Source organism: Nymphaea colorata, chromosome 4 (genome assembly GCF_008831285.2).
Source record: "Nymphaea colorata isolate Beijing-Zhang1983 chromosome 4, ASM883128v2, whole genome shotgun sequence".
NCBI lineage: Eukaryota > Viridiplantae > Streptophyta > Magnoliopsida > Nymphaeales > Nymphaeaceae > Nymphaea > Nymphaea colorata.
Genome location: NC_045141.1, coordinates 22,583,748 through 22,608,723, shown reverse-complemented (window position 1 = coordinate 22,608,723; position 24,976 = coordinate 22,583,748). Strand labels below are relative to the sequence as shown.

Below are 24,976 nucleotides of genomic sequence, written 5' to 3'. Positions count from 1 at the left end.
AGATCTAGTCGACGTCTTTTCTTCAAGACTTCAACGGTAATCGAAACTTCATATTCGGAAAATCTATTGAGCGACACATGCTGCCTGGCTTGACCCTTGGGTTACCCTCGAGTCAGCTTCAGCTATCTAGTTTCAAACGTTGGGAGCAAAGGGGAGTGCGACTGTGTGAGTGTCGGCCCGAGGAATTCCTTTGTATATCATCCTTACATTTATCTCAATATTCATTCTAACCCTTGATATCGTTTTAGGCTTGCAGCCTCGGGTCTGAACTTGGGTTTGGATCCAGTTTGAAAATTGGTTCGAATTTTGACATAATTGTTACTTTAGATGGTTCAACCTAAGGCCGAATCCACTCTTTAAATACAATCCTTTGGCCCTTTATCTCAAAGCGTGTAGTTCAGTATAAAAAGGTTTTGGATCTAACCCATTTTGGTCAAACTTAAGCCAAGACTGATGGTCTCCTTTATTGTTGCTCTATCATTTTTGTTAATGAAACTTTTATTGCCAAATTTGATGTCCCCACAACCTTTATTAACAAAAGATCATGAGATGTTGGCGAACTGAAATCTAGGAGAAATCCAGCATTAATTTCGAACGTCTATAATGTAAAAACATATAGATTTGAAATCTGGCTGCAAGAAGGGTCCAACTTCAAAACCATAGATCTAATCAAACTCGGCCTTGAGCTCAGCTTAAGTGGATTCATCTCGATAGACAAGTTTAACTAAGTCAAGCTCGAGTTGTCATCAAATATTTCAAGTTAAAGATTAAGCCCACTCGAGCCCAGCTAGAGCTGATTATTATACGAGTCGAGCTTAGGACATGCTGCCTAAGCTATTGCCCTGTGGTGTGGTTATTGAGAGGAGACGTAATATTATGGTAACGTCGGGGACATCTCATGATATTTCATGACTGGTCCCCGGCAACGGGCTTTTGGATCGCTTGTGAGATGACCGTTGGTGCGCATTATTTGATATTCGGTGCAATCCTTTTTCTTGAATAATTCGTGAGGAGAAAGTTGATAAACGCAAGACTGTGTGGCGCTTAGTGGTTTCACCGTCGGTTTTCAAAAAGCTACAAAAAAAATAAAAGATAAGGAAATGAGGGGGAAAAAAGAAACATGTGTAGCTGCGTACATTTCATGTGGGACCTGCAATTCAAATGTGATATGAGAATGAGATGGAGTTCATGTGCTACAGATACATATATAATTTTCAAAGACAGAAATGAAGTGGGTCCATGTTCTTAGTTTTTACCATGCAAGTGTCCAACGTCTCTTTTTCATGGGGCCAGCAAGATTTGTAAATCCGTTCTTCATCGAGATAGTGAATTCATCATACTCCACTTGCAGATTTTGGAAGGCCACATAATCTCAATATACTAATGATAATCAGAAAATGACTAGTTGGTAGTTAATTAGTTAGTTTAAATTTAAGTAGCTAAGTGCGATTGACATTGATCATCGTTGATCCTCTTCTTTTAATCTCGGAAAGCAAATATTAGATGAATCTCTAGTACATTTTGTGAAAGGATGAACTTCAGGCATCAAAAGACGAACTTCCTTCTACGTAAGGGCGCATTTGAGATGTTGGAAACAGGACAGCAGATGTGTGTCCACTAACAGCACCAAAGGGCCTACCGCAGGCTGCATATCCATGGCGATCAGTGTATTTAATTATCAGCAACACTGTTATTACGTTCATCTTCTTTACCATCACAAGTATTCAGATTGTTTCAGTCAACAGAAAAAACGCTAATTTTTAAGGCCTGAGATTCATCTGATGGTACTTTGAAATTTGAATGCAACGTCACGTCGCTTTCATGTTGTTATCCTGAGTGAAATTAACCATCTTCATGGCCTAGCAGCATCTCCTTTACTTTTAGCCAATTGTTTGTTTCTGGGACTGCCATCAAAGCTCGGGTTACATCTGTAAGACGAAATTGACATCTAAAATCTTATGCTTAATCGAGATCTACGAGCTCCTTCACACTGCTACTGCATCATCCTCTGCATTTGCCCCTCTCGTAAAGCTGCTCAGCAGCAATGGCGTCTGCAATTTGATAACCATGTCATTCTGCAAAATAATGCACCGTGTGACCACGCTTGTACCATATCTCAGGCTTGGCTGTTGGTCAATGATTCATGGTCCTCTGTTTCCAGGTCATCTTTCGCCGTCAACAAGACTAGTCATGCGGCTAGCTTCATTCTGTTTCCGTGTCAATTTCGATCATCCCTCCTGCAGTTGCGGAGACGCATGGGGCTTGTGTGGACAGTTGCCCACACAGTACCGCAAATACATATTTGCTTCTTCAACTATTTGATTTGTTCGTTTCCAGGTAACCCTCAATTGTTTCCTTGGTGCCTCTTATTAATGTCATTGTGTTTAGAAGGTTTAGCATTTTTTGACTCGACGCCACTCGGCCAAAAAAAATTCTGCCTCGGCCACCTGTTCAGCAATCATCTACTACCACATTCATGCTAAGCCTTGCCGCCGCAGCATGGACACGACGTGCAAGCAATGCAAGAAAAGGTAGTCACGACAAGAAATCCTAAGCAGAGTGCCTGGAGCGAGTTTTTGGTCTCCCATGTATGTGTGAGAGAGAGAGAGAGAGAGAGAGAGAGAGAGAGAGAGAGAAAGCGTGTCTTCAAATATATAGCAACGTTTGCAGTAGCCATATGCGGCTTTCGTTTTTTGAGACGGGTGCGTCCTGTGAAGGTTGGTAGAAGTTCACGAGGAGGGGAAGAAAACAGTTTGTTATCTTTAGTGGTTGAAGTTGGCATTTCAGGCATGTAACCTCCTGCGTCAGAGCCATTGTTTGCGGTTGCTCGTTCCACTTTTTCTCTGCTCAAGCAGCTTTCTTCTCTCATTTTAAAACAGTCTGGCCATACACGCTCGATTCTGATTGGAGGTAGCTGCTAGGTTTTAGATATTGGGGATTTAGCCTAACAGTATTGATGCATATGGAAGGCGCCAATAATGGCAAGGCTGAACCCCGTTAGAAACTTGGATGCATTTTTACAAGAAAATATGCTTAAATATAAACAAGTGGTTTTTCAGGAAACAAGAGATACAGCAGGCATGGCATATAGATAGATTGGAGTACGAATTTATTGATATTGGTATGGTCCAGATGAACAACAGCAGGGGTTCAAGTATCATTATTTTTTACCAGCTGTCGCAAACAAATACAAACAATAAACCATTACAGATCTGAGAGAATTCACAAAAAGAAGCTCGGTGGATAAAATATAAGAAAACTAACACAATTCCCTGCAACTGCTATTGCAAAATACTCATTTACAAGATTATGATCTCAGTCACGATCAAAGTTCTCTTCATTGATTAAGAAACAAGTTGCAAGAACACCCAAGTAGACATCACGTGCGTGACCGAAGTTCTGAAGGATCCATAAGGCCTTCCAAGACCACCAGCTGATCAAGGAGTGAAAACTTCTGATCCTCCAGGGCTTTATTCTCAGCCTCGATCTCACTCAGCTCTTCTCCTAGTGAGCTGTACTCATCCTCCAACAACAAATACTTCTTCCTCAATGCACGGTATTCTGCTTCAGTCTGGAACGAATCCTGTAATAAGTCCAATTCCAACCCATCTGCTTGCTGCAATTTTGCAGGGAACTCGTTCTTCAAGTTCTTTGAAACCTTTGTTGCCTTTGATGGTGGATCTGGCAGCTCTAGTTGAGGCTGCATTTGTCCTCTGTGCTGAGTACTGGGGTTTAACCGAAATGTTTTCTTTTTCTGCACTTTCACACCACGTACTTCCGCAGGTGCAAACTGACGTGGGTCTTGCATGGTTGTTGTTTTAATTATGACCGAATGCTGAAACTACGCACATTCATCAGATGCGTCCTAATTGCTTATGGCGAAAAGCACCACATCTAGATAACTTAGAGAAACAGTGTCATTTAACTCATTGATGTTCCATAAATGGCAAGTGACAAACAATAACTAAAAATGTTAGCGCCCTATATAGTGTCCAGAAATGAAAAACAGAAAAGACCATTAAGTATTTTGGTTTCACAGGGAGAAACTTTAAAGAGGTAACATATTTTTTGGAGGCTAAGTCACGCGGGTACCTGTGATCTGCCCAAGTACCCATGTCGGTATGTGGGTATAGTGACACGAGTAAGTAGGTATGGCTGCATTTTAAATCTTAATAATTTATATTCTTAAACTCAATTTTTTATTAATTTAAAATTTTCCCTTTTTTATTTGCTCTCATTTTTCTTTAATTGAAGAACTCTTGTGGATTATTATATATATAATGTATACATTTACATATACACTCTGCCATACCCTCATACATACTTCGCCGTACCCGTACCCGAACCCATACACATGTGACTTAGTTTGGAAGTTACATATTGCCAAACTTAGGAGTTGAATGCACGCAACCAGTACCTAAAAGGAATTCAAATAGCTCGACAAAATGGTCTACCTACAACATTGAGATTGTTCCATAATCAGGTTACTCATTCTTCATATAAAACAAAGCAAAAAATTGATATTTGAAGATTTGAGGACTTGGCTGACTTGGTTTAGCTGTCTCATTTCAAGCCCGAGGACTTGGCTGACTTGGTTTAGCTGTCTCATTTCAAGCCACAGTGGCTAAGCAAATGAATTGATTTGACTGTAATCTGAAGATTAAATGACACAATTCAAGAGCAATCAGAAAGGAAAGACATCGGGAAGGTGGCTGCAAGATTAGGAAGGAAAAGAAAGAAGAAGGTACTAAATCCACAATATTTGAGGACAAACTGTTTCCCACCATCATGAACAAGACAACAGCTTCTTCGCAGTTGTTGCTGAAGCTGCAGTTATAAATTTGTCTAGAGACTTATGACTATTGAGTCTGAACACCTTGGTGGCAAATTACCAGCAGATCTTTGTATGCATAGATTGTGGATGCTAAGGACAAAGCAGGACTTCCACTAGGTGTCCAAAACTGGCAGTCCTATGTAAGTATGTATTATTAAGGCAGCAGAATTCTGTAAACTTACTTACAAGCCAACCCCCATTTATAATTATACCATCAGGCTCAAGACTGTTATTAGCACTACCATGTTTAATTGAAACCAAAATGCGTTCCACATTTACCACAATAAAGAGGATCAAGGATGTATTGAAGATAACAAGGCACTTCGCAAGGACAGCAGCTAGAAGCTATTTTAACACTATAAGCAAACGTCTCCAGAAAACAGGGAAAAAAAATTGCCGATAATCAAATGCAGTTGATCTGTAGCGTGTCGTGAAACACCATAGTCCATAGCCAGAACTTAGAAACCTAGCCATAGGCCCATAATTGCTGTGTTACTTCCTTAAAATGTAAATTTTTCCTCCTTTCATATCTTTTCATTTGTTGTAATTTTTAAATATTGTTGTTTACAGGGAAGTGAAACACACACACACACACACACAAGATATGGGCAAGATCTACAGTTGTAACTACCGCGCTCCATAAAATAGACAAGTAGCCAGAGTCATGGACTTACATAAGATTAATTAAAGTAGAGATACAATTCAAAATTATATCTTCAATCAGAAGATCGACTTCTGGACCAACTTTCTCTGAATATTTGAGATTTATAGCATCTCAAAGGTTGACAACTTTGCGCTTTTCTGATCCTTATACATTCCTATTCACATTTCCTATTTCTTAGTTTTTGAGCAAAAACTAACATAGTCATCAGTTGAATCCATACAAAAAGAAAATCATGAAGCCTAGCCGCACAAAATTTCTGCAAAACAACAAACTCGAACTGCATAGCAACATCTGGCAACATACACAATGACGCGGAAGCCATTGAATGAAAAAGGGATAGGGTTTCCATCATACTAGCCCTCTTATAGAGACAGAGACACAATCAAGCAAATAGCTAGAACTAAGGCATTTCCTCCCGGTTCTTCATTTTCATGTTGACGAGGATGACTAATACAGCATATACAATAAGGAAAAAGTTTTACCCAACGACCACCAACCCCTGCCGTTCTCCTTCAAAACAAAAAGGGAATACCCTTAAATATGTTCAAACGAAATAACCCATTATAATTAGACGCCAGTATAAGGAATGTTTCCTAACTACATGCGAAATTGGCACAACTCTGGGTAGCTGCAAATTCCAAAAGAAGAAGAAAAACTGATCAAAGAAACCAACAACACAAAAAAAAAAATCCAAAGATGAGCTCATATAGTTTCCTATGGTGAATATTAAAGCCTAATTTTTATCAATTCATTGCTAGAACTTCTATTTAAGAGAACGCGCGCGCGCAACAGAGAGAGAGAGAGAGAGGGATAGACAGATAAAGAGAGAGAGAGAGAGAGATTACCGGAACACAGTAGACGACACCGGAGGTGGGGGACGACTGCCGGAGAAACCGTCACCAACGAGGATGTCTAGGGCACGCGGGTGGAAGGCGCGAGAGGGAAAGAAGAAGAAGACGGAGGACACCGTCCAACTGAGAAAGCCACCCGGTACCCGGCTTTTCCCTTCGCCAACTTTTCTAAGTAAGTCCCTTATCGTGAATATAATCAAAAAGTCGGATTCCATGTTTCCAAAATTTCTTCCTACTGCCGCAACTCTTTCTGATGGCCAAATAACAACATATTTTAAACATGATATTCTAAATTCAATTAAAAACTCGCAAAAACAAGAAAATGACAACACCGCCATTCTCGCCGGCAAACCGGGGCTGATGACGTTTCTTACCAATTTAAGTTAACTGAAAATGTTACCAAGCACTTTAAAAAAAAAAAAAAAATCTTGAGTCCGCCCTTAGTAGGACTAAGAACAATATGATTTTAAATAATTGATGCATTTTTATTTTATCCAATTCCACAATATTTTGTTCTTTAATAATTTGAATCATATATATATATTGTTTACAGTATCAAATTGCATCTTGTTTGAAAGGTGCAGTTATTATTGGGCTCCCAAGCTTTTTATAAATTGAAGCATCTGTCTCAACACTTTCAAGTTGGTGCCAGTGTATCCAAGGAAATGATAGGATGCCATGCACTTGAATAATATAATGGCGTTGCAGTTCTAAAATTAGTGCCCAAAATGATGCTTCTCGTCAGGATGAACCCTACACAAGAGGCAATAACATCTCTAACCAACCTGGGCCACATGATCAACCCTATGTCCGTAAGGCGGCCCTATGTACTATTTATAGGTGGCTTTTTTGGGCACACATTATCAAAAAGACCAACCACTAATGCAATTAAAGGGAAAGTATATACATACATGCGTATTCAATATTATATATATATATATATATATGTGTGTGTGTGTGTGGAGTGGTCCTGATTGAATAGAGAGTTCCTTATGAAAAAAATGAGTAGTAGTATCCCTTGTAGAAACACGTTATAAAAGGTTGTATACGATTTTTAATTTAAACTGTAGCAGTGGCAGAGTCACAATATGCAGATGTGGGCTGTTGCCTACACAAGCCCTATAAAAATTGTTTACTTTCATGTTAGCGCCTTTGGTGGCTTGCTTGTTTGCATGTATTAGCGCTCCAAAAGACAAGAAAACATTCAAATTAGTGCCTCTCAGACAAAATTTATAATTTCTGGTTCCGCCATTGAACTGTAGTAAGTAGAAATGACTTTAACTTATGTTCACACACACACGTTAAAAGGAGACCAACCAAGCATGTCTCCTGGCAGGTTACAGCATGCGTTAAGCTTCCACTTTCATGCAATTGTTCAACTTTGTTTCTTGTCCATGATTCCTATCAATATAATCCCCATTTGCCTACTTTTATATTGTTTAATCAAGAATGTGTGATCTGTAAGTTGGTAAAGTGGCACCGCTTTAGAGGATTTGAACATAATCTGGATACGGAAAGTCTAATCAAGTGGAGGGACTATCGCATTTGAATCAGACCTAACTGGGTTGGTGATAACTGATAAAGCAGATATTTAACTAAAATTGATTTGGGTAGGACCCGTACGAAGCAATTTAGTATATGTAGATCCAGCTATGGTTCACAGGCAGAGTTTCATATATAGACTTAAGATCCGCATTTTTCCATGTAAAATTAAACATAAAGATGTTTATTGGGTATACATTATTTTCGCCATGTCCACACACACACAAACACAAAATAATATTAAAGATACTGAAGTTTGATTTAACACCAGTCCTCCTCAAATTACTCAGACTTCTTCCAGGATGTATACGCAACTGGTGCTTCGAAACTCACTGATCATTGATCTAGGGTTCTCTTGGAAGTTGATATGTATTAAACTCCAACTTAAGGAAGAATATTTTTCATGGATTTGACTGTGCATGAAACTCAGACTGATGTGGTTGCTGTCACGTTTCTGTAATAAATCACCAAGCAAGTTATGTGAAACCCTGGAGGTATTGGGATGTGGAGGAAGTTGTGGCATCTCTTAGGAGTCATGGAATGAACCATTCATAAGAAAGAAATAAAATAAGAAAGATTTCGATGTGAAGAGTTTAGTTCTTGAAGAAGTAGCTTCCAACTCTGTTAGATTGATTATTAGGAATGACTAAGAAAGATTCAACATTTGTTTACACGTCCGACTATTGTTGAAGAAGAACCCACAAACATGAGACTGCACACCTCATGAAAGACTTCAAGGATGAGAAGCGCACAGCCATCTGAATTCAAGGACAGAAAACATTCTAGCAATCTTCTGAGCTCTCTGGGCTGCTCCATTTGATTGCTCCTAATCATCTCTAACATGGACTCCCGTAGGTCCTTCCTTGGATCAAGGGATACCTTCTCTACTGCCGAGGCCGCCATTCTCTTCACTCCTCTGTTTCTGCACGCTGTGAGGTTTGTCGGTTCCTTCTTCTCCTCTGCCTTCCTCTCCGCCGGCTTCTGCATCTCCCTTATCTGCTCCTCCAGTCTTTCCAGTACCATGGTGTGAATGACGGCCGACAGGGAATCGGGCTTTTCTGAACTGTCCGGCTCTGTTTCCTCCGGAGAAGAGATGCTGATCAGCCTGCATCTGCAGCAAAAGCCTCCATAGCCAGTCACACTCCGATGACCAGTGTACTGACTGCGGTGACGGCGGCGCCGGCGGGAAGCCGCCTTCACTTTTCTCTGTCTTGAGGAAGCCTCCCCGAAATCCATCGCTCCCTCCATTTATCTTCTGTGATGGGCACAGTGGGGAGGCTGTGGAGTCTGAAGTGGAGAGTAGTCTGCCATTGTTTATATATGTATGCCACATTAAGTTTCTGTTCTTCATGTTGAGCCTTTGCATTGCCAAAATAATTTTTTAATGCTTTAAGTAATTTTAGTGTAGTTCAATGTACATATTTTTATTTGTTTTTAATGATTTCTGAAATACTTTGGTAATTAATTCTCAAATCATTATCTCCAATACGGCAATGCTCAAGTGTTGATACTTTATATCAGTTGAAGAAATTCTTCATTTATACAAAACCACCATTTAAACATGCTCCAGATACGCGCCTCGCCCATTTTTCATTTTCTTGATATAAACTGGAATAGGTTAATCTGTTCGTTTTGATTCCAGAATTGACTCAAAATTCTGGAATTATGGTGGAATCAAAATCCGACCCTTGGATTAGATTTTGATTACAGAGACAAAATTCTATCGACCGAGCTCCTTGGCGATGTCGAGGTGTCGGTGGAAAAGAGATTGGCGACGAAGGCTGAGATGGGGGCGTATCTCGGAGAGGAGTTTCCTCAGGGGCTCGAGGGAGCAGTTGATGACGACGGAGATGATGACCTCTATCATGGTGCTGCCCGGAGGGTAGTCGAAAGTGTTCGGAGAACTTGGTAAGGGCGGAAGCGGGGAACTGGCCGGAGACGGTGATGGAGATGGCTCTGTGGCAAAGCAGGAGCTTGGCAGGGGATGAGATGGCCCATGCCTGACCATGATGACGACATGAGGGCTTCTCGCTGTTGTGATTCACCACTTCCATGGCTCCTCTGAAATCCTTAGCATCCGGCGGAGGCAGATTCAAGAAGCAAGAAAAAAAAGGATATTGCAGACTGTACAGATGAAATAAAAAAACACAATCTTCCTTTTATCAAATTAATTCATTAAAATTACTAATTCAATTAAAAAAAAATACCCAATTTGATTGCAATACAGATCAATCAAACGATTAATGTAAGACTAGTCAACCGATGAATCATGTTTACACAAGTTTGAAAAAAATTCAAAAATCAAAACTAAAACGAATTTCGAGACTCAGTGACTAAGGAAAGCAAATCTTTGCACCAAAAATGCACGCCTGAAAGTTTTTTTCTAAAATCAAAACGATGTTGATTACGTCCATATAGTTGATTTAATTAAAGCAGCATAAAACAACAATGTTAATTACATCCATATAGTTGATTGAATTAATAAAGCAGCACAAAATATTGTCTAAGAGTGACCCTTGAACACAGTCTCTTAGACAAGTTCTTTTGAGTCATCCGTTTGGAAATTGGTCGAAAAACACGAACTTGGTCTTTCTTTCCCCCTGCCCAAGGCGGGAATTAGAAACCCTAATTTTTTTAAGGTCAGAAATGCCCTCGTATAACCAGGTTAATGACCCTGACGGCCCTATGAAAACCAGAGACTCGCTCCCGCGTTCAAGGACTCGTCCCGGGAGAGGGAAAAAAACGATGCACAGATGGTGGAGATTCCGATCGCCTGCCCTTTCCGCGCTCCGTGCTGTCCGCCATCTTCCTTCGTCTCGGAGCTTCTTCCACTCTCAGGCTACGACTAATGGGGCGCTTCTTCTTCTCCGTGAGAGACCGTTTGGCGCGTCGTCTCTCGGCCTTCTGTCACGACGATCGGGGAGGATGCCTTCGGAATTGGGGCCTAGGTCTCCATTTTTTCCCTTCACGGTGAGCTTTAGTTGCCCTTCGTCTTCTTATCATTGTTTCTCTTTCTGGTTACTAGCTTTTCTGGATCGGATGCTTCCATTTTCCCGTGTTCTTCTTGATGTGGGTGTTTTCCGTTTAGTATTTTCTATTAAAGCATCTAATGCGGAAATTGGTTTAGGGATTGGTTTCTTCCATTCTTCAGGAGTTGTAGCGCAGGTGACCTATGTTTTTAACAAATGCAAACTAATAATGGTGTATTTTATTTCCAGTAAATACCGGCTAATTATGGTGTTTTTGTTTAGTGGTGATGAAGTAGGTGGTAGGTTTGCGAAGCCATTCATGTTTACCTTCATTGTTTTCTTCAGTGTCTAATATGTATATGTATGTATTCTTTACTTTTTTTTTTTTTTCTGTCTCGGTCATGTAGCTTTGTGCTCTCTTGTCTGTCGCAGAAATCTGGCATGATATTGAATGAAGAACTAACTGTACGTCAGATAGCGCTTTAACATCGTGACATAAAGTTCTTAAGTCAGACGCTTTCATTTTCACGAAACAATCAAAATTAGAATGCTCAAACTAGTGAGTCAATGGATACTAGCGGGCTTGACAATAGTGAACCATTTCCAATTATTATACTAGGTACCTAAGAGTCCACAATAAGCCGAAACTTCCTGTTTCAACTTTCATGGTCCCGCTTGTCCCACAGGCACTGTCATATGACTCATATTAGGTATTGAATAATTACTAATGTACCAGCTATTTGATGATAAACGAATCGATGAACTATGTTTTATACGAACAACTTTCCTGTACGCTTTGGATATTACAATTGGCATTTCAAATTTTAATGTCAATAACGTTTTAAAGCCAAGCAGTTTATACTTTATATATTTCTAATCTGAAACTGTCATCTCTTCTGTAAATTAGTAGGACATCTTAACCTGAAGTGCTGAAACCTGAAGCCTGTGGAGATTAATCATTAATGTTATATATTGATATCTTGCTTTTAACTTTTTCATTTTTTTTTTTGGACAGATCATAGACCTCATCCCCGTAATTCACAAGTGACTATTGATGCACGACAGCTTTATATGCATTGCCAATCTACCTTTAGTTGAAAAGACTGCTCACCTCTCTTCAGCATGCTGTTTATAGCCTCTTTTACCATCCGACTGTCATTGCCTTCCTATGGAACAGATAGTTTTGTGTCAGGACGTTAGCTTTAGTGAAAATCATTAGTTTTATTCCAATGGACCTTGTCTAGTACTATCTACCTTCACCTCTACAAAGTACACGAAAGGCTCTTTGAAAAAAAAAATGTCTAGCTTCAACCTTAATGGTGAATTTATAAGTATGATAAATATAATTTGCGAAAATCATGTCACTAGAGGAAAATTATGGAAGCTGAATATTACATACTGTTGCACAGCGTTCATGGCTTGTCTCTGCAATGAAGGAGCAGTTTTCTGGTCCATAATTCATTAATTTATCTTTAGGGCGGCGTTTGAATGACACCCTCAAAAACCTATTTTTCTGAAAACTAATAAGTTTTTTAATGAGTTTCTGAAAGGCGAAAGATGGTTTGTGTGTTTGGGTGACACACCCAAAAGGGCGAGAAATGAATACATTTTTCTGTGAATAATGGATAAGGATAACCTAAGAGGGCCAGGTTATTCATTCTTCTTTCAAAAACCAGGTTTTGACAAAGCTGAGTTTTACTCAAACCCAGTTTTTATGTCATCAAACCTTTAAAAACACTGTTTTGGAGTGTCATCCAAATGCCCCCTTAATGTTTAATCTCTTCAACAAGCAGTGCCGTTATACTTCTTGAGGCACAAATTATGTCTTATGATGCGAGCTGCATCATTCATTTTCTAAGGCATATCAATGAGGCAGAAATCTCCTTATGCAGTTCAAATTTCAAAACATGGTATGCCCTTCATCGAGGTTGAACTTGGGTTTCAAGCATGTGTTGTTCCCATTTTTCAAATCTAATGGTATTTATAGGGTGGATGAATATGGATACGTCTTGGACAAGTACATCCTTACGAGGCTATGTTTGTTCCGGAAAATTCCAGGTGGAAAGGATGTCGATTGTTGTACTTTCAATATCCTGTTATTGAGTAAATCATCATTGGCTAGTATGGAGTAGAGAATCAAACTAGCATTATCTGCCTATCTAGGCCTATGATAGCCGATGCATATTCCTGTTATTACTTCCCAACTCCTACTAATATGTGGAAAACTGACTCCTTTTGCCAACAGTAGTTTGGTTTCCTTCTCAAGGCATTTTGCAACTAAGACATACACAGATGCCATTTGGCTTTTAAATGTCTTTTCCATTCTTATGCTTGTCAATATTGGCACCAGGGAAAACGTGGGTACAAATTGCAAGCAGTTGATCAAGGTATTTGAAAGTAATCTTCAGTGAACTTGATTAAGTTTTGTGAAGCATACTGCAATTTTCAAGTCATTGTTCATTTGCTGTAAGAAGGCATGATTTGTTTCTCCATGGAAGGGTGGAGACCAACTACCAGACAAAACAGCAATTTGCTTAGGAGGCCTTAACTAATTTGGTTCTGGGTGCGCTATCAGTAACAGCAATGTGGTAATGTCAATCCTAGTATCTTCACCAATTGAAAGGAAAAATAGTCCATATTTGAGGAGTGACGTTAAGATGAGGACATAAAATATGGATTTAGTGAGATAGTCCTCCATTTGAGGAAAAATATGGACAGTGTTTAGAATCTTTAGATCCTATACTCCTGCCTTTCTAGAATGAGAATTTTCACAAAGTACCTTTATCTGCAGGACCTTTTATGTGTCATCATCTCTTATGTCTTAACATGCTAGTCAGGCCTGGCCTGCACCGCAGTTACGAACTGCAGCCCGGCCTGATGCCCAGGCCTAAGTATTAGGGTCTTCTTAGGTCTATATTTGTCATATGTCAGAATTCTTTTTCTTTAGTGTGTTCTTTTGAATGATAATGGTGGCATTTCAGGCAAGTAAAAAGATTTTGATGTTTGGACACCTTTCTTTCTTGTTTGAGATGGTTTAATCAATGTCTTCTAAACATATTCTTGTAAAATTAGATTATTATTTTGATATGTGCTTTGACCTTTATTCATATTACTAGTAAACTTGATCATGCCTGTTGTTTTACTTCCAATTATGAGTCATTCTCCAAATGTCTTCTTTATGTTGGCAACTACAGATTCTAACATTATTTTTTTACTCTTTTTCCATTGTTCAGCTTCAGATAAATCAGGTGAGAGATTTTTCATCTAAAGAAAGGAAGAGAACAAAGGTCACACCTGTCACATCCAAGTTGAAAAAGATCAAGATGAAAGCTTACTCGTATGTGTTGCCTTCTCCAAGTAGGATGACACTTTTTCATGTGATAAGTTTTATGATGGAGAAGACCTGATATGTGATATTGTTTTTCCTTATCGTAAGGTCTTATAAGTTCAGATTTAGAACCATGAATGATGGGAAAATTCGTCGTTGGAGAGAAGGGAAAAGGCATAATGCTCATTTGAAGGTAATCTAATCGCATTTCTGCTCTTCCTTTTCTTTCTTGGTTCCTGGATAGAGGTTTCTACCTCTTGAAAAAGGAAAACCTTTTTCCATCATGTTCCCGGAAGAAGCAAACTATTGGCATTTATAGGGAAGTCGGTTGAGTAGGCAAACTTTTTTAATTGTTTATGGTTTTGCTACTCTCTATTTCTTATGTTCTAGTTGGTTAATTTTTTGTTTCAGAAGATGGTTATAATGTTGATTGAGTTTTTAGTTTGTCAATTTTATTTTGATGAAATAGTTAGCATTCTACCACCGAAGTATGGGATCCTGTTGTTCTCTTCAAATTGTTGCCTGAAAAAGAGGACGCCAAAACTCAGGAGATAGATACTGTCTTTGTGATGCTACAACTCAGGCGGTACATACTGTCTGTGTGATGATTTTTTTTTCTCTTTTCGTTTTTTTGCAGGAGCTGCATTGTTGTATTGGATACTGATTATACTTATGATAAAAATAAACGTACTTCTTGCTAATTTATAATTTCCTTTGCTGGAAAATTATTGATATGTTGGTTGGGAACCAGAGACGAGATACACAATTTAGTGAAGTTAAAGTAACTTTTAGCTCAGATTTCCACTTTACATGTTTTTTCTTCTATAAGTTCTTTCCTGAAAATAAATGACTAGCTTTCCTGGTTGAGCCATATGTTCGTGGATACCTCTTGGTCCAGAAAGCCTCTGTCTCAGGATTGAACACTACTAATTCCGTAGCTTTCTCTTAATTGTGTCTTGTTGTTGTGCTAATGCAGTCCAAGAAGGCAAAACGCAGACTACGAAAGCCTGCAATTGTTCCTGCAGCTTATGCCAAGGTGATGAAGAAGCTCAACTTCTGTGGTTAGGATAGCCTCATCAGCTTGGTGCCAGTGTTCTTTCTACTACAGCTTATGCTTTCAAGATCAGCAATAAAACGAAATTGTTGCCCGTGTAATTTTGGACACCACTCAAGCTCCAATCATTTTTCTTTACCTTTGATTAGTTATGTGCTGTTTTACCTTGCCTTCTTGTGGTCGTTTTCTGTCTCGTTCCCTCATGCTTTGAGATATCCGACAGAACACATACTAAGAGGTGATGGTACCTTTGAAAATGCATAGGGGTACTGAGGAGGTAGGCATCTGATGCTACGAATTTAGATTAAGTCATACTGGATGCTTGATGGATAACAACAGAAATTTAGTGGTCCTTGACTGGTGCAGGCCTTTGGCTTGATAAATCGGAAATTGGATATCTGATTTATGATTTAGTTTGGGCATTGTCGAGTTTAGCATGTGTCTGTATTTTGGTGGACATTGTTTCTGTTTCCGTCACATTGATACAATATACCATCTCCTTGGAAGCAGTTATTTTATTGGGCATACTTTTTGATATTTTCATTTTTGTCTACTCCAGCGATAATATCTTTTGTGCATTGATCTTAAAATATTATTTCGATAACTATTACTAAAGAAATTTGTCTGTATCCTAGCTTTCAGATACGTAAGAGCAAAACCTGAATCTTCTAAATGACGGGCGTGGCTTGCTTGGCCTCTCCACTGTTTTGATTAGTGTGCTGGTCTAAGTCCAAACTCTACTCGTATTAGTGCAGTTTATGGATGATATGATGATAAAAAGGATCAATTGAATCTGAAAGCAAAGGTTCCATTTAAATTGATGAGTTTATGTGAAGCTCGCAAAAGCTTAGAGATGGAGATGAGTTGGAAAAAGGTTACCAATTGAAGAGAAAGTGTATTAATGGGCTGCATGTAATAACATCATTTTGTTGGGATAGGGCTGCAGACATGCACTGCATGTGTATGTATATATCCTTGTGGGTTCCCGAATCAGTTGCTTCTTAATGGTTCATCTGATTAACCAGCCTGTGCAATTAACTCGAACAATCATCCCTTGTGCTTGGCTAACTACTTTCATGCTTTTATTCAAGTCGCTCATTTTCAACTTTGTTGACTTGTTGTTCTGAGTGACTTGTGCATCGAGTGATCATTATTTATATATAGCAGATACTTAAGAGAATCATCTCGTTTTTTTACTTTTGCTAGTTGATTGTAACACTTCTATCTTCGCAATGTTAATCAACTGCCACTGATCCTCCAAAGTTAAAAAAGAAAATACGTGGAAGAAGCCGCCACTGAATTTTCAACTTTTGGTGCTTGTGCTTTCATTGTCTTAAGGGCTGATCCGCACAACCCAGAAGCCACATTCTTAAGCGCAAAAAAAGTATATTATTCCATATCTCTTCTCTCTCTAGCAAGTCTTCGTTATTGTTTTGCACTGTGGGTATTTCAATACTACTGCGGACGTGTAATCTCCCAACTTGTTGGGAGTTTTGTTAGAAATGTTGAATCATAATGTTGCACTCTCTCTCTCTAGCAAGTAGTGGCTTCATTCAAACAGCATGATGTACCATAGTTGATTTTTCCGTAATGTACTTCATTGACTAACCACCTGATATTTTGATTGTTGATTATTTGGAAAACCTTTTCCGACTTTTAACTGTCCATCCAAAGTACGTCCCAGGCCCTGTTTCTACTTCCGTAGCCGTCGTCCTTCAAAAATTTGAAATTCAAACGACAAAGCCGATGTCCTTTTTTCCCCAGGAGGAAAAGCTCGAGGTTTTTGCTGTACAGGAACTCTAGTCACAAAGCGTATGACTAAAAAAAAGAAAGTGGTGATGATCGAATTTTAACCCTTTTTGCTCCCCACCCTTCTTTCGACAGAAGATATAGCCATGAACAATCAATCATCACGTATTTTATAGTCAAGATAGGAATAATGCCCTCTAACTGAATCTGAATAGCTTTTTTATTTGTCTAAATCATGCTTAAAGTCATTGATCGGCTCAATTCATCGTATCAGTAGGCTATTGACATGTTATGGAGGCTAATATGGCGCCGGCCCTATTAGAAAATGGGGCTAGTCTGGGGTTAGTATATTGGCTTCTACCAATGAAGCCCGATCAGGGTTAGAAAATTCTGGCCAAGGGCATTAGGAATAAAGTTTTAAATTTTAATGAAGTACCAACATGTAAAAGAGAAAAATCATTCAAAAATATCAAATATAAAAATAAGAAAACTTTTAGGGTAAGTGTGGGCAATTGCCCACACGTAACCCATACCTGACTCTGCCCCTGGCCCCAATGTACTGTAGAACTCAAACTAATAATATGATAGCAAGAAGACAACAAAATAATCAAAACCTGGTTCATCAAATCGCCTGGTCATTTTTGTCTTTAATTGAAAAAAGGGAAAAGTGGGAAGAAGCCATGCATGGAGAAGAATGAAATTGTATTGCATCTTGACAAGTAAAAATTACAACAAACCTCTTACTTTTCTGAGGCTCCAATGACGGCAACGTTAAATTTCCCCATGATTAAAGTTGATTATTAGTAGGCCTCAACTTAACGCAGAGATTACAGAATGCTTGAAATTTTTAGAAGCAAAAGCATTTGAACCAGACAAAATTCAGTAGGACTCTCTGGATTGTGCTAATTAAGTTACATTCTTTGATTGTCACGGCATCCTAGAATAGGTTCTAAGAAAGATCGCCTCCCCCTAGAAGTAAGTTACATTTTAATCAAATGGTCCTCCGGCTAAGGGGTTGGAGTTGCAGGATTCCTTCCTTCCGTGAAAATATGGATCAGAACCCGTATGGAAATTAAACATGAAATAGGGCATCCGTTTTTTTTTTTGTTTTTGCACGATTTATAGAATGTCGAACCAGATATTCCCTTTTTTTTGTTTTATTGGATTCAAATACGAACTAGGAAAAATCATATCCAAACCTAAAATTCAATTTCACAATCTGAATCCCATACAAATACACACACACATATATATGAAAATTCAGAGTTTCACAAATACCATAAGACCTCAAACTGAATAAGTTTTAAGATTTCCATAACCAGATCAAATCTCCCAACTTAGCAATTCTCATAGTCTCTAATCAATCAAACTATTTCCTCATCGTCATCCATCTCCTGGAAAGGAAGCGGCACCGCCTTCACAGCCCTGAACTTACCCGCATTGTTCAAGTGTTCATTCTCTAGCCTGTCATGAAACCCCATAAATATATAGTGCAAGGTGAACAAGGATTCCACCTCATCCGCTAGCCTGACGACCTGCGCCCACCACAATGCTTGCTTACACACTCATTCTCATGCAAAGTTATTGCGTTGCATTTTATATAGAAGGTAATAATGAGCATTACTACCTTTTCCGAACTTATGAAATGCGAACTATTCACTGCCTTTAAATATGTAGCGGAAGCATGCTGATTCGACACCTGATTGTTTCAGAATGAACAGAGAAATTGTTAATGAATAGCATTTTTAAAATACACTAGTAAAAAAAATCCATTAGAAGAAATAAAATTAACGCTACATCTGTTCTCCTTCAATCGCCGGCAACTCGATCTGCAGCCCTCGCCTGCCCTCCTCCTTCCTCCCCTTTATTCCATCCTCATTGGTCTTCATCTTCCCTGTGGCATCCACCACCGTCAACCCCTTCCCGCAGTCGCTGCAAGGCTCGCTGGCAGAGGATACCCTCCGCTGGCGATCATGAAGCTGGCGCTTTTAGAAATATGGATGACTTGGTTCATGCAAGTTACATGCTCATATCATAGCACCCTGTCCAAATTGTGGATTTTGTAGTTTTTCTACTACTTAATCCACAGTCTCCACCAAGGGACTCGCCCGTCCCAGCGCTTGGAATCGGTGGAAGAGGACGGAGATCCTGAGACGCCGCTGCGTTCTCGTCTGCTCTACGCTAGTTTACCCCCCACTCATTTGCAGATGATCACGCTTTTCGAGACCAGAACAGGGTGCTATGATACGAGTCGAAGGGGGTCGAGAGCTTCTTGACGGACGTGACAGGAGTCCTCTTCCTAATGTGTGTGCTGCGGAATTCAGGCTACTGCCGTCCACGAAGGTCTGTCTGCTTGCTTGTCGCGCTCTTCATCGGCCGAGCAAAGAAATTACCAGCGCTCTCCCTAGAAACCCCGAATTTTTGGGACCAAACACCGGTGAGTGCAGAGGTTGGATATCTGCTCACTCAGAAACATGAGAATCCGCTATTTCCATCCCATGATCATAAAAGGTTGCTGTATGAAGGTGTAAAACTAGAGCACCCAAATTTTTTTGGAGTTTCTGCGAGAGGTTTTTCGGAGTTGAGCAGAGCAAGGGAAGGTAGTCACCATGCTGTCAAAGCCACTCAAGGTAGTTTTAGGGAGAACTCAAGTTTATAAGTTTATAAACTTGTAAGCCCAAGTTTATAAACCTATAAACTTAAGCCTTTTTGGGAGAGCCCAAGTTTATAAGTTTATAAACTTGTAAGCCCAAGTTTATAAGTTTATAAACTTATAAACTTAAGCCTTGTTGGGAGAGCCCAAGTTTATAAGTATATAAACTTGTAAGTCCAAGCCTTTTAGGGAGAACCCAAGTTTATAAAGTTATAAACTTAAGCCTTTTAGGGAGAACCCAGCCCAAGTTTATAAGTTTATAAACTTGTAAGCCCAAGTTTATAAGTTTATAAACTTATAAACTTAAGCCTTGTTGGGAGAGCCCAAGTTTATAAGTTTATAAACTTGTAAGTCCAAGCCTTTTGGGGAGAACCCAAGTTTATAAGTTTATAAAGTTATAAACTTAAGCTTTTTAGGGAGAGCCCAGCCCAAGTTTATAAGTCTATAAACTTATAAACTTAAGCCTTTTAGGGAGAGCCCAAGTTTATATTTAAAAAAAAAATCAAGAGTATGAGTTTGACCTAAGACATTGTAGCCTTGCACTTAACCTATCCAAAAACAGTTATTATATAATGAAGTTGAGCTATGAACTTGCTAGAAGATATAGGACATGGCGCCAACCCAATTCGTTGAAATTGAACATGCTAATATTACAAAATTAATCACTTTTCAATTTCCTTTTAAGGTCGTCCTTTGACTTGTGTCTTAGTGCTTTTTACAAATCCAAAAGTGGTTTCTCCGTGTGCTGTCTTATTCTAAAACATTAATTATGTATATAATTGCAGATTTTTCAAAAATATATAAAATAAAACTTACAAAATGTGATGGTTATGTTAGATTTTATTTTTCAATAATTAAAAACGAAAAAAAAAACAGATTAGAAATAAGAGCGATATGGACAATGATATATTAGCCTGTCAATAGGGGACAATATTCGAATTACCCTCAATATAGAATTTTAACTTTCCAAAAAAAAAAAAAATGTTTTGACTTTGTCAAACTAAGTTTCTCAACATCTTATTTTTCTTAAAATAATTAAGATGAGCATCTTCTAGTAAAAAAAAATATCTATTTTCAATTTGTAAATTTAAACTCAAGGACTCCTTTGGACAAATCAAGAGAAAAAGAAACGTGAGGATTCAGGAATTGTAATAATTAAAAAAAAAAAAGGAAAACAAAAAAGGGAAGACCATGTCTTGGTTTACTAAACAAACGAAAGGGGTGCAGCATTGCATCGGGTTGTTGCCAATCATTTTGCAACAACGTTATTGATAGGCAATAACGTGGTTTTTGTTCATTCCTAAACCACGTTACAAGTTTTTGCAATAACGTGGTTTTTGTTCATTCTTAAACCACGTTATTGTCCAAGTTTTTGCAATAACGTGGTTTTTGTTCATTCCTAAACCACAAAAACCACGTTATTGCCCAAGTTTTTGCAATAACGTGGTTTTTGTTCATTCCTAAACCACAAAAACCATGTTATTGCCCAAGTTTTTGCATGGCATTGAGCGCAAAAACGTGGTTTAGGAATGAACAAAAAACCACGTTATTGCAAAAGCTTGGGCAATGACGTGGTTTTTGTGGTTTAGGAATGAACAAAAAACCACGTTATTGCAAAAACTTGGGCAATAACGTGGGTTTTGTGGTTTAGGAATGAACAAAAACCACGTTATCTCAAAATCTTGGGCAATAACGTGGTTTTTGTGGTTTAGGAATGAACAAAAACCACGTTATTGCCCATGGCATTGGGTTTGCAAGTCATTGAAAAAGAAAAAGAAAGAAGCATCCAATAGAATTTCTGACTATGTTTGGGCTTAAACTTATAAACTTGGGCTTAAGGTGTTCATATTTCAATTTCTACAAGCATCCGCATTTCTTGTGGCATGAAACAATCATTAATAAAGGTCGAGCCACATATGAGAAGCCCTTGGATGATTCTGTATTTTTATATTAACATTATCAAATTTTTGTTCTATTTTTATTTTAACATTCTCAGATATATAAAACGTCTTAAAAACACAAAACATGTAGCGTTTGGATAATACATTAAAAAAAATGGTGTTATAAAACCTGATGGGCTTTGCCATGGCCAAACCCAAATTCATGTTAAAAAGTTAATGGAATGAAGAAAGAAAGATGGTCCATGGGTTTAAGCAAAAAGATGTTCCATGGGTTTTAAGTTGTTTAGATTTGTTAGTCAAGAGAGAGACTGAAAGATACGGGAAAAATTGCTGCTATGCTATGGAGGTCCGGTCCACATTTGCCGGCTGAGGTTGCCAACCCTGCCACCACCACCGCCACCGCCACCGCCACCGCCACCGCCGGTAAAATTTGCTAGTGGCTCGACCTCCACTCACTCGGCGTCCTCCTCTACATTCATTCATCCTTCTTATATTCGTCCTCACAATTCGTTATTGCCTTTCATGCTGAGGATGTGGATGCCTGATTTGGTGGATTCAAATCCCGTAATTCTATCTTCTATCTTTATTTGTTAATTTTCTTAATTACAATGAACTTTTTTTTTTTTTTTTTACCTGATGACCTGATCAGAAGCAAAGTTAGAAATTTTTTATAACGAGAAAACTAAATTATGTTTTTAAAAATTTTAACAGAGCCTAAAATATGGTTTTTTAAATTTTTATACAAGATAATTAAAATGTTTAAAAGTTACAGGTAAATTTTGGCAATATTGGCTTTCAAAAATGTCATTTCAAACTTATTTCGATGACACCCCCAAAATAAATAAATACACAAACCAGTTTTTCAAAACTAATTATACACAAAACCGATTTTTCTTTTTATCTAAAAGAATTCGATTTACACTATACACAAGAGTCGAACTCAAACTAAGTTTTCGAACATGTCATACAAACGTCAACCAGTTTTCCTTTAAATTCCTGAAAGAAGCTTTCCCTTTTTGAAAAATGCGATCGTCTTCGTCAGTTCTGTTGGCACGTATCGGCTTGCTCGCACGACACGAACACGAATCGTATCCCTTAGCTTTCCTTCCAAAACCCATACCCTAACACGATTACTCCGGCCTCCGCTGTTGCCCTTTCATTCCACGGACTTCTCAGCGCTCGCGGCAGCCGCTCTTCCGGCAGAGAACGACGTCGGTGAGGATCCCTTTGCTCTTTACTTCCTTCCTGAATCCGAAGGGAAATGCCGATTGAAGAAGAGGAATCCAGTGATTCATCTTCTTACTCAGAAGAAGAGGAAGAGGAACAAAAGGAAAAAAAAACGACAGCGGTGACCTCTCCGATGCCCACACGTTCGGTCGCCCGCCGTGGCACGACTGCAGCTGTTCCGCCTTCTTCGTCGTCCTCTTCGTCGGACTCGGAAGAAGAGTCTGAGGATGACGACGAAGACTCTGAAGACGAGCGCGGGTCTGAGCCACTGAAGTCACAGCCGGGGACTCCTGTAGGGTCACAGAAGGCCCTGCAGTCTAAAGCCGTTTCTCCGGTGCCGAGCTCGGCCAAGCCCTTGAATTCGAAGCCCATGGACAGTAAGACCACGGTGAAGCCTTCTCAGCCAGCCTCACAAGCGAAGCCGAAGCGTCCTGCGGACAGCTCCAAAGAAGATGAAAGCAAGAAGAAGAAAAAGAAGAAGAAGAATGATGAAGAGGAATTAGAGGCAGAAGATCTCGCCGCTGAGGTTGAAGCAAAAAAGGAGGATAAACCCGATGGAAGCAAGACCCCTCAGGACCGAAAGAAGTTATTTCAGAGGGTTTGGGATGCTGAAGACGAGATAAATCTCCTCACGACGCTCTTCCATTACACAAAAGATGGAGGGCATGCACATGATCTTAACGGTTTCTTTAATTTCTCGAGGAAGGACTTGGAGAAATTCAAGAAGACCCAACTCCAGGACAAGGTTCGAAAGCTTAAGAAAAGGTATGAGAATGTCGTTGCCAAGGAGAAGAAGAGTGGGAAGACAACAACATTCAAGAGTCCTCATGAACAGGAAGCTTTCTCTCTTTCACAGTTGATTTGGGGGGAGAAGGGGGAGTATGATTCTCAGAAGGAGGCGAACGAGCAATCTAGACAGAAATCTCCAACTAAGAACAATGATGGGGAAGAAAAAAAGTTGAACAACAATAGGACGAATGTTTTGGCACTCAAGCGCGAAGAACCTCATTCTTCTGTGTCAAAGGATGAAAACCATGTCAGGCTTTTTGAGAATATGGAGATTGGTGTTGGAATGACAAAAGAGGATGAACTGGGGAGCACCGTGGTCAATATGGTTGAAGTCGTTGATAAATGGATCAAGTTGGCCGACCAGTCAAAAGTAAAGGATTTACAAGAAAGACAGAGGAAACTGGAAGGTAGACTGTTGGAGATCCATAGTGAGCATCTAGAGATTGCATCTGCGAGGGCGAAGCTTGCTCTTGAAGCGTTCAAGACGTCCAAAGCAGGACGTTCTAGGCAGTAAAACCGAGACTTATTCAATTGTGATAGTTTTTTATTTTGTACCAGGGTCAGTGTAGAAGCAGGCAACTTCACTTTTTTTTTTATCGTTAGTACTTTATGTATCAGCAGTCTACTCTGTATTGTTTTTCCCCTAGTTATGTTAACTTATATCACTTTCTATTGTTTACTTCTGCAATTATATTGATTTGATCTATCTGGATGATACTCCCTGTCTGTGTCAATTTCCGTCATGCATATGCTTGTCGTGCATCTTCCTTTTGACAAAGATGCAACAACAACTTTTCTTTGTCAAATGTTTGGATAGTTGGAAACCGCCTTGTAGTGTTGGCCGCAGTTTCTCAGCGTTATTTGGTTCTGTCAAACATGGTCAAACTATCACAAGATAATATATGAAGCATATTTTTTTTTATTACATTGTTCTGCTTTCGAATTTGTCATCTGCTACATTACATTTCAATTTCTGTTACGTTCCATGTTTGACTGTTCTAATTTGGATATTGCTGTTCAAAATTTTCCTTGATGACGAGATTCATGTTACATGCATGTTGCGACACATACCTACACAGGTAGACATGTTAGCTACATCGTGTTTCAATTTGAGTTCAGATTTATGTTTGACCATTTTTATTTGGATATTGCTGTTTAAAGAGCTTCACTGATGATTTATTCATGTCACATACATATGGACACAAACTTACACACAAAAATCTTTTGTAATGAGGTTGTTCATGCTTGGGTGCTCTAGACTGGCCTTATGAAAATCTGAGTTTTTGTGTGCTTAGCAAATCTGTTTGTCTACCAAATTGAAACTTAAAGCACACTTACAGCCCCTGGGTAACAAGCTACGTGTAGTCAGTCTATTGTGTGTTCTTTGTTTGCTTTAAGTGTGTCTAACCACGGTA

General features: G+C 39.0%; 4 protein-coding genes and 1 long non-coding RNA gene across 8 annotated transcripts; 2 read left to right on the top strand and 3 right to left on the bottom strand.

Moving 5' to 3' along the window:
- Nucleotides 1-3,088: 3,088 nt before the first annotated feature.
- On the bottom strand, nucleotides 3,089-6,497 carry LOC116253603 (uncharacterized). Of its 4 annotated transcripts, none has more exons than XM_031628511.2 (2): nucleotides 6,344-6,497; nucleotides 3,089-3,894 (listed from the first exon to the last, which is right to left on the bottom strand). In XM_031628511.2, the coding sequence occupies exon 2, from the start codon at nucleotides 3,806-3,808 to the stop codon at nucleotides 3,380-3,382; it is 429 nt and encodes a 142-aa protein (XP_031484371.1). In that variant the 5' UTR covers nucleotides 3,809-3,894; nucleotides 6,344-6,497; the 3' UTR covers nucleotides 3,089-3,379. The 4 variants fall into 4 exon arrangements, with proteins under 4 accessions (XP_031484371.1, XP_031484374.1, XP_031484372.1 ...); XM_031628514.1 differs by having other exon boundaries at nucleotides 3,089-3,841; XM_031628512.1 differs by having other exon boundaries at nucleotides 3,089-3,835.
- A 2,051-nt stretch (nucleotides 6,498-8,548) lies between these two features.
- Nucleotides 8,549-9,163, bottom strand: LOC116253254 (probable transcription repressor OFP9). The gene has a single exon (XM_031628019.2). The coding sequence runs from the start codon at nucleotides 9,137-9,139 to the stop codon at nucleotides 8,549-8,551; it is 591 nt and encodes a 196-aa protein (XP_031483879.2). The 5' UTR covers nucleotides 9,140-9,163.
- Nucleotides 9,164-10,522: 1,359 nt separating this feature from the next.
- Nucleotides 10,523-15,767, top strand: LOC116252219 (uncharacterized). Its single transcript, XM_031626340.2, has 4 exons — nucleotides 10,523-10,861; nucleotides 14,094-14,197; nucleotides 14,297-14,381; nucleotides 15,165-15,767. Exons 1-4 carry the CDS (start codon nucleotides 10,538-10,540, stop codon nucleotides 15,252-15,254), a joined length of 603 nt encoding a protein of 200 aa, XP_031482200.2. The 5' UTR covers nucleotides 10,523-10,537; the 3' UTR covers nucleotides 15,255-15,767.
- A 2,511-nt stretch (nucleotides 15,768-18,278) lies between these two features.
- On the bottom strand, nucleotides 18,279-19,562 carry LOC116252097 (uncharacterized). The gene is made up of 3 exons (XR_004172064.2): nucleotides 18,789-19,562; nucleotides 18,619-18,690; nucleotides 18,279-18,526 (listed from the first exon to the last, which is right to left on the bottom strand). It is a non-coding gene; the product is annotated as an uncharacterized LOC116252097 (long non-coding RNA).
- Nucleotides 19,563-22,676: 3,114 nt separating this feature from the next.
- Nucleotides 22,677-24,267, top strand: LOC116252091 (probable transcription factor At4g00390). Its single transcript, XM_031626147.2, has one exon. The coding sequence runs from the start codon at nucleotides 22,807-22,809 to the stop codon at nucleotides 24,073-24,075; it is 1,269 nt and encodes a 422-aa protein (XP_031482007.1). The 5' UTR covers nucleotides 22,677-22,806; the 3' UTR covers nucleotides 24,076-24,267.
- Nucleotides 24,268-24,976: the final 709 nt, after the last annotated feature.

Bases quoted from the DNA above. Each gene is read 5' to 3' on its own strand.
- LOC116253603 (XM_031628511.2), bottom strand. From the start codon at position 3,808: ATGCAAGACCCACGTCAGTTTGCACCTGCGGAAGTACGTGGTGTGAAA.
- LOC116253254 (XM_031628019.2), bottom strand. From the start codon at position 9,139: ATGGAGGGAGCGATGGATTTCGGGGAGGCTTCCTCAAGACAGAGAAAA.
- LOC116252219 (XM_031626340.2), top strand. From the start codon at position 10,538: ATGCCCTCGTATAACCAGGTTAATGACCCTGACGGCCCTATGAAAACC. The intron at 10,862-14,093 runs GTGAGCTTTAGT...TCCATTGTTCAG, and splicing joins CTCCATTTTTTCCCTTCACG to CTTCAGATAAATCAGGTGAG. The intron at 14,198-14,296 runs GTATGTGTTGCC...CCTTATCGTAAG, and splicing joins ATCAAGATGAAAGCTTACTC to GTCTTATAAGTTCAGATTTA.
- LOC116252091 (XM_031626147.2), top strand. From the start codon at position 22,807: ATGCCGATTGAAGAAGAGGAATCCAGTGATTCATCTTCTTACTCAGAA.